General features: G+C 48.2%; 1 protein-coding gene across 7 annotated transcripts in view; it reads left to right on the top strand.

The window, feature by feature from the left end:
- The window catches only part of rabgap1l (RAB GTPase activating protein 1-like), a 626729-nt gene that overhangs the window by 575258 nt on the left and 37716 nt on the right, over positions 1-13755 (top strand). For 6 of the 7 annotated variants that reach the window (XM_070887463.1, XM_070887462.1, XM_070887464.1 and 3 more), the window contains one exon: positions 195-287. In XM_070887463.1, the coding sequence (XP_070743564.1) occupies positions 195-287 (93 nt within the window). Of the gene's footprint in view, positions 1-194; positions 288-6559; positions 12251-13755 lie in introns of those variants that run through there. The other variant, XM_070887465.1, reaches the window with a different exon arrangement.

Below are 13755 nucleotides of genomic sequence, written 5' to 3'. Positions count from 1 at the left end.
CCACTAAGTAATGAGCCTGTCCCCATCATTGTTTTAGCCGTGTAACTATATGATGGATGAGACGTACTGATTTGGGCGATCAGCATCCTGCAGCAACAGTGCCCTCTGCAGGCTGAGCTTGGTTCAGACCTGTTCCAGATACAGAGTGTTGTACTGTTTCCACTAACAGCCCTTTTCTCCTTCAATTTCTCCAGGTGCCAACGAAAAAACTGAAAAAGTATGAGAAGGAATACCAAATGATGAGAGAGCAGCAGGCACAGCAGGAAGATCCGATCGACAGATACAAGGTAGGGAGGAACCCTGTCCGTGTGAGGCTCTGTCAAGCTGTCCCGTAGCTGATGGTGTTGGGAGTGTACTGATGAGGGGGTTGCAATGACCAGAGGCCAATGGCTGCGACGGCAATGTTGAGGTGCCTGGAGTGTGTAATGCAGATTGCAGGGTTCTCTCGGGCCAAGGTCTATGAGGCTGTGGGTACACAGCGCTGGTTAGTCTGCCCTGTCTGGTGGCACTCTCTGGGCTGGGAAGGACCTGCTCAGAGACCAGCCGAGCCAAAACAAATGGCTCGGGACTAATTTCGATCGCCCTAAGGGGGTCGGAGCGGAATTTCCCAGATCCCACCCCACCCCCACCCCACCCCCACCCCACCCCCCCCACCCCCACCCCCCCCACCCCCACCCCCACCCCCACCCCACCCCCCAAATTGACCTGGGTTTATATCTGTTTCTCACCTCTCCGAGGAGATCGCAAGGTTTTGGGTGGGGTGGTAGGTGGTATATCAATTCTGGATGGACCCATGGGTCTTTACTTGTCCGTCATTGCTCGTATCTCCGTGTGTTTGTCAGAATCTCTCATTCGTCCCTGACTATCACAGTCTATTCATTAGTTTTATTTTTAATTTCCTCCACCCCAACACCCTGTATCCAAGAAAGAAAGACTTGCATTTATACAGCGTCTTTCACGTCCACCGGACGCCCCAAAGCGCTTTACAGCCAATGAAATACTTTTGGAGTGTAGTCACTGTTGTAATGTGGGAAATGCGGCAACCAGTTTGTGCACAAGCAAGCTCCCACACACAGCAATGTGATGATGACTGGATAATCTGTTTTTTGTTATGTTGATTGAGGGATAGATATTGGCCAGGACACTGGGGATAACTCCCCTCCTCTTCGAAATAGTGCCATGGAATCTTTTACATCCACCTGTGAGAGCAGAAGGGGCATCGGTTTAATGTCTCATCGAAAGACGGCACCTCCAACAGTGCACACTCAGCACTGCACTGGAGTACCAGCCTGAATTAATGTGCTCAAGCCCCGAGAGTGGGTCTTGAACCCACAACTTTCTGACTCTGAGGCGAGGATGTTACCCACTGAGCCATGGCTGACTCTCGTTTAATGCCCAGCAGGTGAGCAGGAGTGGCTCTGGCTGGCTGTTCCTTTCTGTCACAGTCGGGGGAATTGACTTGCTGACAGCACGGCACAAATCCCAAGCGGGGCCCCACATTCTATTCCTCGCTCGTGCAGCTGGATGCTATTGCTGCTAGTTTTGGGGATTCTAAAGGGACTAGATCATGTCGACCATAACAAACCATTTCACCTGGTGCAAAACAGAAGAACCAGAAGACACGGCCTGTGCTTGAAGGAGGGTAAATTCAAAACTCATGTACAGAAACATTATTTCAGTGAGTGTGTTCAATCTATGGGGCAGGTTCCCTGGTGGAAGCAATTAGTATTCATAACAAGCAAATTCAGAAAATCATATTTGGGATACAGTATGAGTAATTTGAGACATGACGTGGTAAGTGGAGAGGAAGAAGGGTCCCAAAGATGTCCACCACTAGGATTTTCCTCACCTCCTGTCTGGGTCTGTTGTAGACTCATTGATAGAGATCGATTGCCAGGATTAGTCAACAACTCCATTATCTTCATATCGGGTCACTACCAGGATGGTTGAAGACCAACTAGTTGGACCTTGGGGCTGGATTTTTGGGGCGGTAAAGTTTGCACCCGGGAACAGTTTGCGCCTCTGTCAGCAAACTTGGGCAGCTGGGCCCCGAGTGTGGGGCGGGGCGCTAAGGGAGGCGTTACACACCCCTCTCGGGGCGCTAGGCCAGCTGAGCATGGGAAGATCTCGCGCTAAACAGCCGGCCTCAAAACGCCCTGAGAGGGTCCTGGGGAGAAAAAAAACATAGTTCGAAAATAAAACACCAAAAGCATTCCTAATCCCACGTCAACACAATAAATCGCAAAAAAAATTAAGAGAAAACGAATCACACTTGCCTCAGGTCAGCATTACTTACCTCACTGCAGCAGGTATAGGTTGGACCGCCCACTTTCACAGGCGGTCCCAGAAGGGGGCGCTGCGGATCGGGCGGGAGCCACGAATCGAGCCGGTGTCACAACCAGGGGGCATTACACACCGGCTCAACTCTTCCGGACAGTACTACTCTGTGCCGCCGCAGAAACGGCCCTGAAAACCCCGGCGGGGCTCTGGAAGCTGGCCGCCCACCCGGGAGAGCTCATTGCCGCCGCTCCGGGGCGAAAACAGAGGTACCAATCACTGGAAAATCTATCCCCCTAGTCTTTTTTCGTCTCGTAATTCATATGTTGCTGAGACCTCCCCCCTCCCCTGCCCTCAGGATAACTGAATCTTGCCGAGAGCTCAGGGTGTACTGTCCCGAGTCCCAACGGGCGACAAACTGATCCTCCTCGGCGACTTTAGCGCCAGAGTTGGACAGGATACAGACCTATGGGGAGGTGTGATCTGCAGAGAGGGGGTAGGGAAAACCGTGCTCCTGACAAAATGCCTAGAACATGGCCTCATCATAACCAACAGCTTGTTCCGTCAGAGAGACAAGAACAAGGCACCAAGGCAACACCCTCGCACTGGCATCTGCTCGACTACGTCATCGTCCAAGCGAGGGACTGCAAGGATGTGCGCATCACGTCCATGACAGGAGCCGACGATTGCTGGATGGACCACCGCCTCATCCGCTCTGTCATTTCCATCAATGTAGCCCCAAGACAGCGGTGGCAACAGAAACGCTGTCGCAGGAAAATCAACGCTGGAGCACTCAGACCCTGCCAAGAAAGCCCTATTCAGCCAGCGCCTCGCAACCAACCTGACTACTTTGTGAACCAGAGACGCAGAGTGCCCACAGTGCCTGGTCTGCCCTCAAAGCCTCCATAATTAGCACCTGTGAAGAGACGCTTGGTCACTCGACCAGGAAACACCAGGTTCAACGAGAACGACCAGGAGCTAATAAGCTGCAAGCACAGGGAATTATTGGACTGGAAACAGCAACACAACTCAAGAGCAAGAAAGCAACTCTACAGATGTCTGAAAGCCGAGGTCCAACATAAACCTCCCGACCTAAAGAACAGATGGTGGGTGGAGAAAGCACAGGAGATCCAGCAACTCCTCGACAACCATGACATGCGAGGATTCTTTAGCGCAGTCAAGACCACCTATGGCCCAAGGCCCCACCCCACTGCTGGCCAAGAACTGAGACACTCATCAAGGGCAGAGAGGCAGTCAGTGTCCGCTGGAAGGAGCACTTCGAAGATCTCCTTAACAGAGACTCTGTCTTCGACATGAGTGTCCTCGACTCCATCCCGCAGCATGCTACCTGCCACCATCTCAGCACAACCCCAGCCCGGCACGCGGTTGAAAAGGCCATCCGTCAGCTGAAGAACAGCAAGGCCTCAGGAGCAGCTGGATTCCCGCCGAAGCACTAAAGCATGATGGAGAAGCACTATTGGTGTGAATCCATGAACTGATTTCTCTTATTTGGAAGGAGGAGAGCATGCCAGGGGATCTCGGACGCTGTAATTGTGACCACCTTCAAGAAAGGTGACCATTCCGATTGCGGTAACTACAGAGGAGTTTCCCTGCTGTCTACCACAGGGAAAGTCATTGCAAAAATCCTCCTCAATCGCCTTATCCCAGTGGCTGAAGAACTCCTCCCAGAGTCGCAATGCGGATTCCCCCCACTAAGGGGCACAATGGACATCTTCACTATACGTTAAATTCAAGAAAAATGCAGGGAACAGCGGCAACCTCTGTACATGGCCTTCTTTAACCTCACAAAGGCCTTCGACTCTGTCAACCGAGAGGGATGATGGAGTGTCCTCCTCAAATTCGGCTTCCCTCAAACATTCGTCACCATCCTCCACGATGACATGCAAGCCGTGATCCTGACCAACGGATCCACCACAGACCCAATACACGTGGGGACTGGGATCAGGCAAGGCTGTGTCATCGCACCAACGCTCTTCTCGATCTTCCTTTGCTGCAATGCCCCATCTCACCCTCAGTAAGCTCCCCGCTGGAGTGTAGCTAATTTACAGCACAAACGGGAAGTTGTTCAACCTCCGCTGCCTCCAGTCCAGATCCAAGGTTGTCCCATCCTTTGTAATGAATTACAGTATGCAGACTACGCTTGCGTTTGCACACACTCGGTCGAACTCCAAACCATCGTCAACACCTTCACCGAAGCGTACAAGAGTAAGGACCTTGCATTAAACATCCGTAAGACAAAGGTCCTCTACCAGTCTGTCCCCGCCACACAGTACTGCCCCCCAGTTGTCAAGATCCATGACTAGGCCTTGGACAACGTGGACCATTTTCCGTACATCAGGAGCCTATTGTCAACAAGAGCAGACGTCGATGACTAAGTCCAACACTGCCGCCAGTGCAGCCTTCGGTTGTCTGAGGAAAAGAGTGTTTGAAGATCAGGACCTCAAACCCGGCACCAAGCTCAAGGTCTACAGAGCAGTAGTGATACCCGCCCTCCTATATGGCTCAGAGACATGGACTATGTACAGCAGGCACCTCAAAGCACTGGAGAAGTATCACCAACGCTCCATCCGCAAGATCCTGCAAATACATTGACCGGATAGGCACACCAATGTCAGTCTTCTTGCTCAGACCGACATCCCCAGCATTGAAACATTGACCACGCTCGATCAGCTCCGATGGGCGGGCCACATAGTTCGCATGCCTGATACTAGACTCCCAAAACAAGCGCTCTACTCAGAGCTCCGTCACAGCAAGTGAGTCCTGGGTGGGCAGAGGAAACGCTTCAAGGGCACCCTTAACGCCTCTTTGGAAAAAGTGCAACATTCCCACTGACTCTTGGGAATCCCTGGCCCAACACCTCTCAAAGTGGAGGAGAAGCATCTGGGAAGGCGCCGAACACTTCGAGTCACCTTCACTGGGAGCACACGGAAGCCAAGCGCAAACAGCGGAAGGAGCGCACGTCAACCCAAGCACCTCACCCACCCGTCCCTCCAACCACCGTCTGCCTCACTTGTGACAGACTGTAGGTCCTGTATTGGTCTCTTCAGTCACCTGAGAACTCATATTAGTGTGGAAGCAAGTCATCCTCGACTCTGAGGGACTGCCTAAGAAGAGGAGATCTCGGCGGCATCCTTTGGAAACTACAAGGAAAGGGTCTCTGTGTAATGGGAGTGAAACTCACGGCTAATACAGACTGCAATGGCAACTCAAAGCACTGGGAAAGTACCACCAACACTGCCTCCGCAAGATCCTGCAAATCCATTGGCAGGATAGGGCAGTGTTCTCGCTCAGGCTAGTTTCCCCCGACCAGCCTTCAGCAGAGGATTGGCAGATACACTCAGCCATCTACACCGATCTGCCACCGAAGTTACAGTGCCAGTCAGGTGGAAATTCACCCCCTGGAAGTAGTCAGGTTCAGAATGCAGTTTGTATTAAAAAATGGATTTATTCCATGTTCTGGAGTTACTAGGGTACTTGTATGTCTCCCTTAAGTCTGTGATAACTGTATTCTGTTGCATAAAGTAAAAGCAAAGGGCTTGCATTTCTATAGCACCTTTCATGACCTTGGGATGTCCCAGAGCACTTTACAACCAATGGAAGTACTTTTGACGTGTCGTCACTGTTGTAATGTAGGTAACGTGACAACTTATTTATCAGATAATCTGTTTTAGTGACGTTGGTTAAGGGATAAATATTGGCCAGGACACTGAAGAACTCCCCATATCTTCAAAATATTGCTGAGGGATCTTTTACATTCACCTGGGGGGACAGATGTTTAATGTCTCATCCGAAAGACGGCACCTCCAACAGTGTCAGCCTCTGGAGTGAGGCTCGAGACCTTCTGACTCGGAGACCAATGAGCCAAGGCTGACTCTGCACTGTCCCTTCTACAAAATATACAAGCTTTATCCATTTGGTTTGGCTGAATCCTATGTTGTTTGATGCACAGCATGTTTATATATCGAAGTACCGGACTCCTGTATCTTGTAGTGAGTGCTCTCTCTGTATGGTTAGAAACAAGAGGGGCTGAGTACATAAGTACTCGATCAGCTTCCATGCAATTCTGTTTGTGATTTTCAAACGTATTGTGGGAACAATGAGCACAGGCACTATCCCTGTTATGTTCTTGTCATTAATTTAGCTTTTCTCATGAAACCCAGTTGGGATATTTTTAATGGCACTGATGCTTCCACACTCCTCGACCTCTCTCGATGCTTAGCCTGGTCTGGTTAATTCTGCCCATTTCATTCTCTCCTTTCAGTTCATTTCATTTCACTAAAATCTCTGATACTTCACGGATATGTACTTGAAAGCGCCTTCCACCAAAGAAGCTCCATCACTTAAATAGGAGGAAGGCCAATCTTGACAGCAAGCCTGGACCGTGGCCATCAGTATCTTGTCCGAAGAATTCCTTGTAGTCTATCAGCATACATCCCTGCCTGGTGACTCCCTGGGACATTGGGAGGAGGTGCTACAAATAGCCTTTCATTTGAAGTTTGTGTTTGTGTTGAATGTGTGTGTTCATCTGCTCATTGCTCCCCTTTATCCGGTAAAGAGAAAGAACGTTTGTTTGTACAATCTTTTATCACTTCGGGACGTCTCAATGTGCTTTGTAGCGCTACTGTTGAAGTGGAGTCACTGTTATGTCGGCCAGTTTGTGAGGTCCCACAAACCTCAAATGAATGAGCAGACAAATCTGTATTTTGGTGGTGTTGGTTGAATGTTGGCAGGACGTTGGGGAGAATAACCCCCTGCTCTTCTTCGAATGGCGCAGTGGGATCTTTTATGCCTCTGAGAGGGCAGACGGGGCCTCGGTTTAACGTCTCACCTGAAAGACGGCACCTCCGACAGTGCAGCACTCCTTTAGCAACACACTGGGGCCTGGATTATGGGCTCTAGTCTCTGGAGTGGGGCTTGAACCCACGACCATCTGACTCAGAGGTGAGCATGCTACCCACTGAGCCACGGCTGGTCCAAACTGACCCGTCCTTCCGTCTGAAAGACTGGCTCATATTTCAGGTTGGAATGTTTCCAGTTCTGATGAAGGGTCCCATCCCAGTTGTTCAATCTCGGTTTGCCCCTTCACACGCTGACAGGCTTGTTGTGTATTTCCAGCAATCCCAGAATTTCCCTTTGCTCACTGATTTTGTGGGGTGATAATTTCCTACATCAGTACCAACTCTGTCAGATCCTGCTGCAGAAACTGGGACATGGAGTGAATAATTCCAGTGGTTACATTTCTCCTGATGGTTACTCTGTTAACAGCAACACAAAAACTGAGGAGGAAGCCATTCCTGTTGCCATTGAATTTAGGCCCTAATTAAGGGTTAACTTTACACACACATTTTCCCGCGCTCTCTCCCAACTAACCACATTTTCCTCTTTCTCCTCAAGCTCTTTTCAAATCCTCTAAGTAATTATTCAGTCCCCTTTTGAATGTTGTGCTCAGTTTAGCATTGATCACCAAATTTCAATAACTGCATCAAAACGCTTTTCCTGACCTTCCCCCTTTATGTATCCAGTGTTTATGATGTGAAATTGTGGCCTCGCCCATCACTTTTACTGAAGTGGAAGTAATGTATCTATTATCTATTTCTTTAATCATTTCGTACATCAAATTCACCCTGAACATTGTGACTTCGAGAGTACAGCCTGAGCTAAGAACATAAGAAATAGGAATAGGCCATTTGGCCCCTCGAGCCTGCTCCGCCATTCAATAAGATCATGGCTGATCTGATCTTGGGCTTAGCTCCACTTCCCTGCCCACTCCCCATAACCCTTCACTCCCTTACTGCTCAAAAAATCTGTTTATCTCCGTCTTAAATATATTCAATGACCCAGCCTCCACAGCTCTCTGGGGCAGAAAATTCCATAGATTTACAACCCTCTGAGAAGAAATTTCTCCATCTCAGTTTTCGATGTTGGGGAAGTCCAGAACCAGGGGACACAGTCTAAGGATAAGGGGTAAGCCATTTAGGACCGAGATGAGGAGAAACATCTTCACTCAGAGTGCTTAACCTGTGGAATTCTTTACCGCGGAGAGTTGTTGATGCCAGTTCGTTGGATATATTCAAAAGGGAGTTAGATATGGCCCTTACGGCTAAAGGGATCAAGGGGTATGGAGAGAAAGCAGGAAAGGGGTACTGAGGTGATGATCAGACATGATCTTATTGAATGGTGGTGCAGGCTCGAAGGGCTGAATGGCCTGCTCTTGCACCTATTTTCTATGTTTTTATGTTTCAGTTTTAAATGGACAGCTCTTATTCTAAGACTATGTCCCCTAGTTTTAGTTTCCCCTATGAGTGGAAATATTCTCTCTGCATCCACCTTGTCGAGCCCCCTCATTATCTTAAAGTTTCAATAAGATCACCTCTCATTCATCTGAACTCCCAACGTGTATAGGTCCAACCTACTCAGCCTTTTCTCATAAGTCAACCCCCTCATCTCAGGAATCAACCGAGTGAACCCTCTCTGAACAGCCTCCAATGCAAGTATATCCTTCCTTAAATACGGAGACTAGTTGTTCTAGCCTTTCCTTATAACAGACACCTCATCCCTGGTACCATCCTGGAAAACCTGCATTATACTTTTGGTGGTTTATGAGGAGCTCAAAACTGCACACAGTATCCCAGATGTGACCTAACCATTGTTTTGTACAGTTGTCATAACCTCTCTCCTTCTGCACCATATCCCGTCTTAACTCCAAAATCTCATTTGCCTTTCCAATGACTTTCCTGATTCTCTGTTCCCAGTTTTAAGGATTTATGTCACTTCATCCCTTTCTTCCTCCACTGCATTAAGACATTTACAATATTGCAACATTTCCATCCCTTATTAATGTATTGCCTCATGTTTTAGTCTATTGAACTGCATCTGCCACTTGTCTGCCCAATGCTCCTAGACCTGTTGATGCCATCTTGTAGTCTCCTACGTTCTTCCTGGCAGCTTCTTGCTTCTCACAATTTGGTAGCAAGATTTGATAGCCATCCTTTATGTCTGAGTGTAGATCATTCATGTTACATATGATCCCAATGCCAATCCTCAGGGCACCCCATTCACCACTCACTGCCCTCCAGTCTGAGAAACTAGGTACGGTAGTGTAATGGTTATATTACTGGACTAGTAATCCAGAGGCCTGGGCTAATCATATAGAGACTTCGTGAGATCAAATCCCACTGTGGCAATTTGAGAATTTGAATTTAGTTTAAAAAATATATCCCCCCCCCCCCCAAGATATCAGTAAAAAATAAACCATGAAGCTGTTGGGTTGTTGTTCAAAGCCCAATAGGTTCACTGATGTCCTTCCTTCAGGGAAGGACCCCTGTCGTCCTTACCTGGTCTGGGCCTATATGTGACTCCAGTCCCACACCAACGTCGACTCTTATCTGCCCTCCGAAATGACCTAGAAAGCAGCTCAGTCAGAGCAACTAGGGATGGGCAATAGGTTCTGGCCTTGCCTGTGACGCCCACATCCTAAGAGTGAATATAAATCAATTAATTTAGTGCAGCCCTTTGCTGCCTGCCGTTCAGATGTTGTTCACAGGTGATGTCAGGAAGCACTTCCTCAAACGAAGGAGAGTGGAAAACTCTCTTTCCCCGCCCCCCCCCCCCCCCCCCCAAAAAAAACTGTTGAGGCTGGGGGCCAACTTTCAAAACTGAGATTGATAAATGTTATTAAGCAAAGGGTATTAAAGGACGTGGAACCAAGGTGGGTAGATGCAGCTAAGATACAGATCAGCCGTGATCGTAATTGAATGGCAAACCAGGCTTGAGGGGCTGAATGGCCTCCTGGCAGGAGTCCACTGAAACGGCTTCAAATAGTTCCGCGGCCTGGGGTCCTGGTCTGGACCCCTTTATATAAAAAAAAATCAGCGAGAATTTTTATTTAAAAACTGTTTTAAAGTTGCCTCTTGCACAGGGCAAAGGATCAACGCCTTCAATATCTTTTTCGAGTGGAAGGTGGCACTTACTCCTCCCTCTCCTCTTCCCTTCCCCCCCCCCCCCCCCCCCACCAAGGTGGCCAAGCTTCTGTGAGCACTTCCAGCAGGTTAAAGTGGGGGACAGAGTCCACACAGATGCACCCCAAACCACCAAAGACCTGTTCCTCATGGCACCCCCCCCCCCTCCCCCGAACCTCGGCAGAGTCGCAGGATTAGCACCTCAGGAATTTCTAGGCCAAGACATTTTCTTTGCCTCCACCGAGATGTGTGTGCTTGATTTTGTTTCCCCTTTACTGGCTTTCTTTCACTTGCAGAATGATGGTAATAGAAGCAGATTTTGCCCATACCCCTCAACAACAGCAAAAGCACTCAGTCATAGAGCTCTTTCACTCTCCCTAAGCAGTAAGGGTTAACACTGCCTCCACCAGAGTCAAACTGGCTCACCTGTAGAGGCACCAAGAGTTGTACACCTTTTAGAGCCAGAATACCAGTCCTAAATGTTCTATACCACAGAAAGAAAATAACCCCTGCATTTATGCCGGCAACATTTGTGAAATGACAGTTTCAGCTTTACTTTTGATTGTCTTCGCAGAGTGCAAAGTGTTCATTACGTGACATTGTAACCTGGTATAATTCACACAGACACACAGACACACACCACACAGCCAGTGCCTGACGGGTGGGGTTGTAAATTTCTATCTCTCTCCACCTTTTCAATATGGTCTCTTTTTTTCCTCCTTTTTCTCCTCGTTCCCTCCACTGTAACTGTTCCTGGTCTTTCCCTCCATCCCAGTCCCACAGGAATCCACAGTAGGCCAAACGGCTGGAATTATCGGCCCCGCAGACTGTGAAATGGGGGTACAGTGTTGCAGCCTGGGCTCCTGTAAATGGGGCTCAGTCTTGGGACTAGATGTAGCTGTGACTGTCACGGAGGCGGTGTGCTTTTCAATCAGAGCATTATTTGTTTTTTGAGGGATAATTAATATTGCAGCTTGAAAACTCAAATGATGATTAACGGCTGACGGGCCAGAAGCAATGTTCCCAGCCCGTGACGAGACACTGGGGTTCAATATACTCAGGAATCAGATCTGTATTTATGTGCCTGTTGAAATTGTGTTGTTCGAATTCATGTATTAGTAACTTCTTCCTTGCAATTGTACTGAATAATTTGTTGTCAACCCAGAAAGCCTCTTGATATTTAAAGGGCATTGTCTTCATGAAAGTGTCTGGTGGACTTTTTAAGTTTGTTTATCAACACTTGATGCAATAGAAATTTACAGTGCAGAAGGAGGCCATCTCGGCCCATCGTGTCCGCTCCGGCCGACAAAGAGCCGCACGGCCCTCGGTCAGCAGCCCTAAAGGTTACATATAAACCTATGAACAATGGCGGAAAGATAAAGAGCACCCGGCCCAACCAGTCTGCACCACATACCTGCGACATCCCTTACACCGAAACATTCTGCACTCCACCCCAACCGGAGCAATGTGATCTCCTGGGAGAGGCAAAAACCAGATTAAAACCCCGGCCAATTTTGGGGAAAATACCTGGGAAAATTCCTCTCCCACCCATCCAGGTGATCGAAACTAGTCCAGGAGATCACCCTGGCCGTATTCGATTCCCTGCTGTACTTACCATTATATCTATGATATAAATGATGTAAATGTCTTGCTTGCCTGGGATCATTTATCATCGTGTTCCGAGTTTCTGATAAAGCCACGTCATGTTCCGGAAATCTTGATAATATAATAGTTCTGATGTTTTTCTCTCTCCCTGTACACATTTATAAAAAAAAGTTTTACAAACATGTTTTGATGAAGACAGTGTGTCTTTAACAAGAGTTTGATTGAACGGTGGGTGTTTGAGTTCTTGGAGAGCCTCGGCTAACTTTAATAAAACAGTGCCGCTTTTGTAGCTATGCTGATATTGGAGTTCAGCCCAGGCCCTTGTAAATACTGTATTTGAAAATTATTTATGGAACCTTAATTTGTAATAAAATGATCCTGTTACACTTTGCAGTTGGTATTTAGTTGTTTGTCAATGAGCAAGCTGTGCCCAAGGTGTTGCTAGTTACCAAGACCTGCCATTCACCAATGGTCCCATTGTTGAGTGAGCCTTCTGCATGCGTGGGTGGATCAAAGCCATTGTAGAGCTCTCTGCCTTCACTCACGCAGTGCAGGCGGTGTGCCGTACCAGCGGGTCCCACCCCCTCTGCCGTGCCGGACAACCGGGAATATTTCAAAAGAAACCATGAACTACAGCGGATGTCAGTTCAGAAGGGAAATTACACTGATGAGGAAGAAATATGGATTTTGATGTTAATGGTTAATGGTACGATTCAACAGAGCAAAATACAACTATCAAACAATCGGCAAAACCAGTCTTCACAACCAATGATATCCGAAATCAGCAAAAAATGAAGAAAGACATTTCAACCTATCAAGCTTACCCATTAACACCCCACCCTATCACGGACTCTACCACCCACTGAATCCCCTCCCACATACCATGTACACCCCACCCTATCACGGACTCTACCACCCACTGAATCCCTTCCCACACACCATGTACACCCCACCCTATCATGGACTCTACCATAAGAACATAAGAAATAGGAGCAGGAGTAGACCATATGGCCCCTTGAGCCTGCTCCACCATTCAATAAGATCATGGCTGATCATCGACCTCAACTCCACTTTCCCGCCCGATCTCCATATCCCTCGATTCCCCTAGACTCCCAAAATCTGTCTATCTCAGCCTTGAATATTTTCAGAGACTCAGCATCCACAGCCCTCTGGGGCAGAAAATTCCAAAGATTCACAACCCTCTGTGAAGAAATTCCTCCTCATCCCTGTTGAAAATGGCCTACTCCTTAGCCGCCTCCTTATCCTGAGACTGTGCCCCCTGGTGCTAGACACTCCAGCCAGGAGGAAACAACCTCTCAGCATCTACCCTGTCAATCCCCCTCAGAATCTTGTATGTTTCAATGAGATCACTCTCATTCGTCTAAACTCCAGAGAGTATCGGCCCATTCTACACAATCTCTCATCATAAGACAGCCCCCTCATCCCAGGAATCAGTCTGGTGAACCTCCGTTGTACCGCCTCCAAGGCAAGTATATCCTTCCTTAGATACAGAGACCAGAACTGTGCGCAGTACGCCAGGTGTAGTCTCACCAAGGCCCTGTACAATTGTAGCAAGACTTCCTTACTCTTATACTCCAACCCCCAGCAATAAAGGACAACATGCCATTTGCCTTCCTATTGCTTGCTGTACCTGCATGCTCGCTTTGTGTTTCTTGCACAAGGACACCCAAATCTCTCTGAACACCAACATTTAAAGTTTCTCACCACTTAAAAAATACTATTTTTCTATTCTTCCTACCAAAGTGAATAACCTCACATTTCCCCACATTATACTCCATCTCCCACCTTACTGCCCACTCACTCACTCACTCAGTCTATCTATATCCCTTTGCAGACACTGTGTTCTCCTCACAGCTCACTGTCCCACCTAGCT

The sequence above is a fragment of the Pristiophorus japonicus genome, chromosome 8, assembly GCF_044704955.1.
Source record: "Pristiophorus japonicus isolate sPriJap1 chromosome 8, sPriJap1.hap1, whole genome shotgun sequence".
Taxonomy (NCBI): domain Eukaryota; kingdom Metazoa; phylum Chordata; class Chondrichthyes; family Pristiophoridae; genus Pristiophorus; species Pristiophorus japonicus.
Note: the sequence above shows the minus strand (reverse complement) of the source record. Positions and strands in the feature narration are given on the sequence as shown.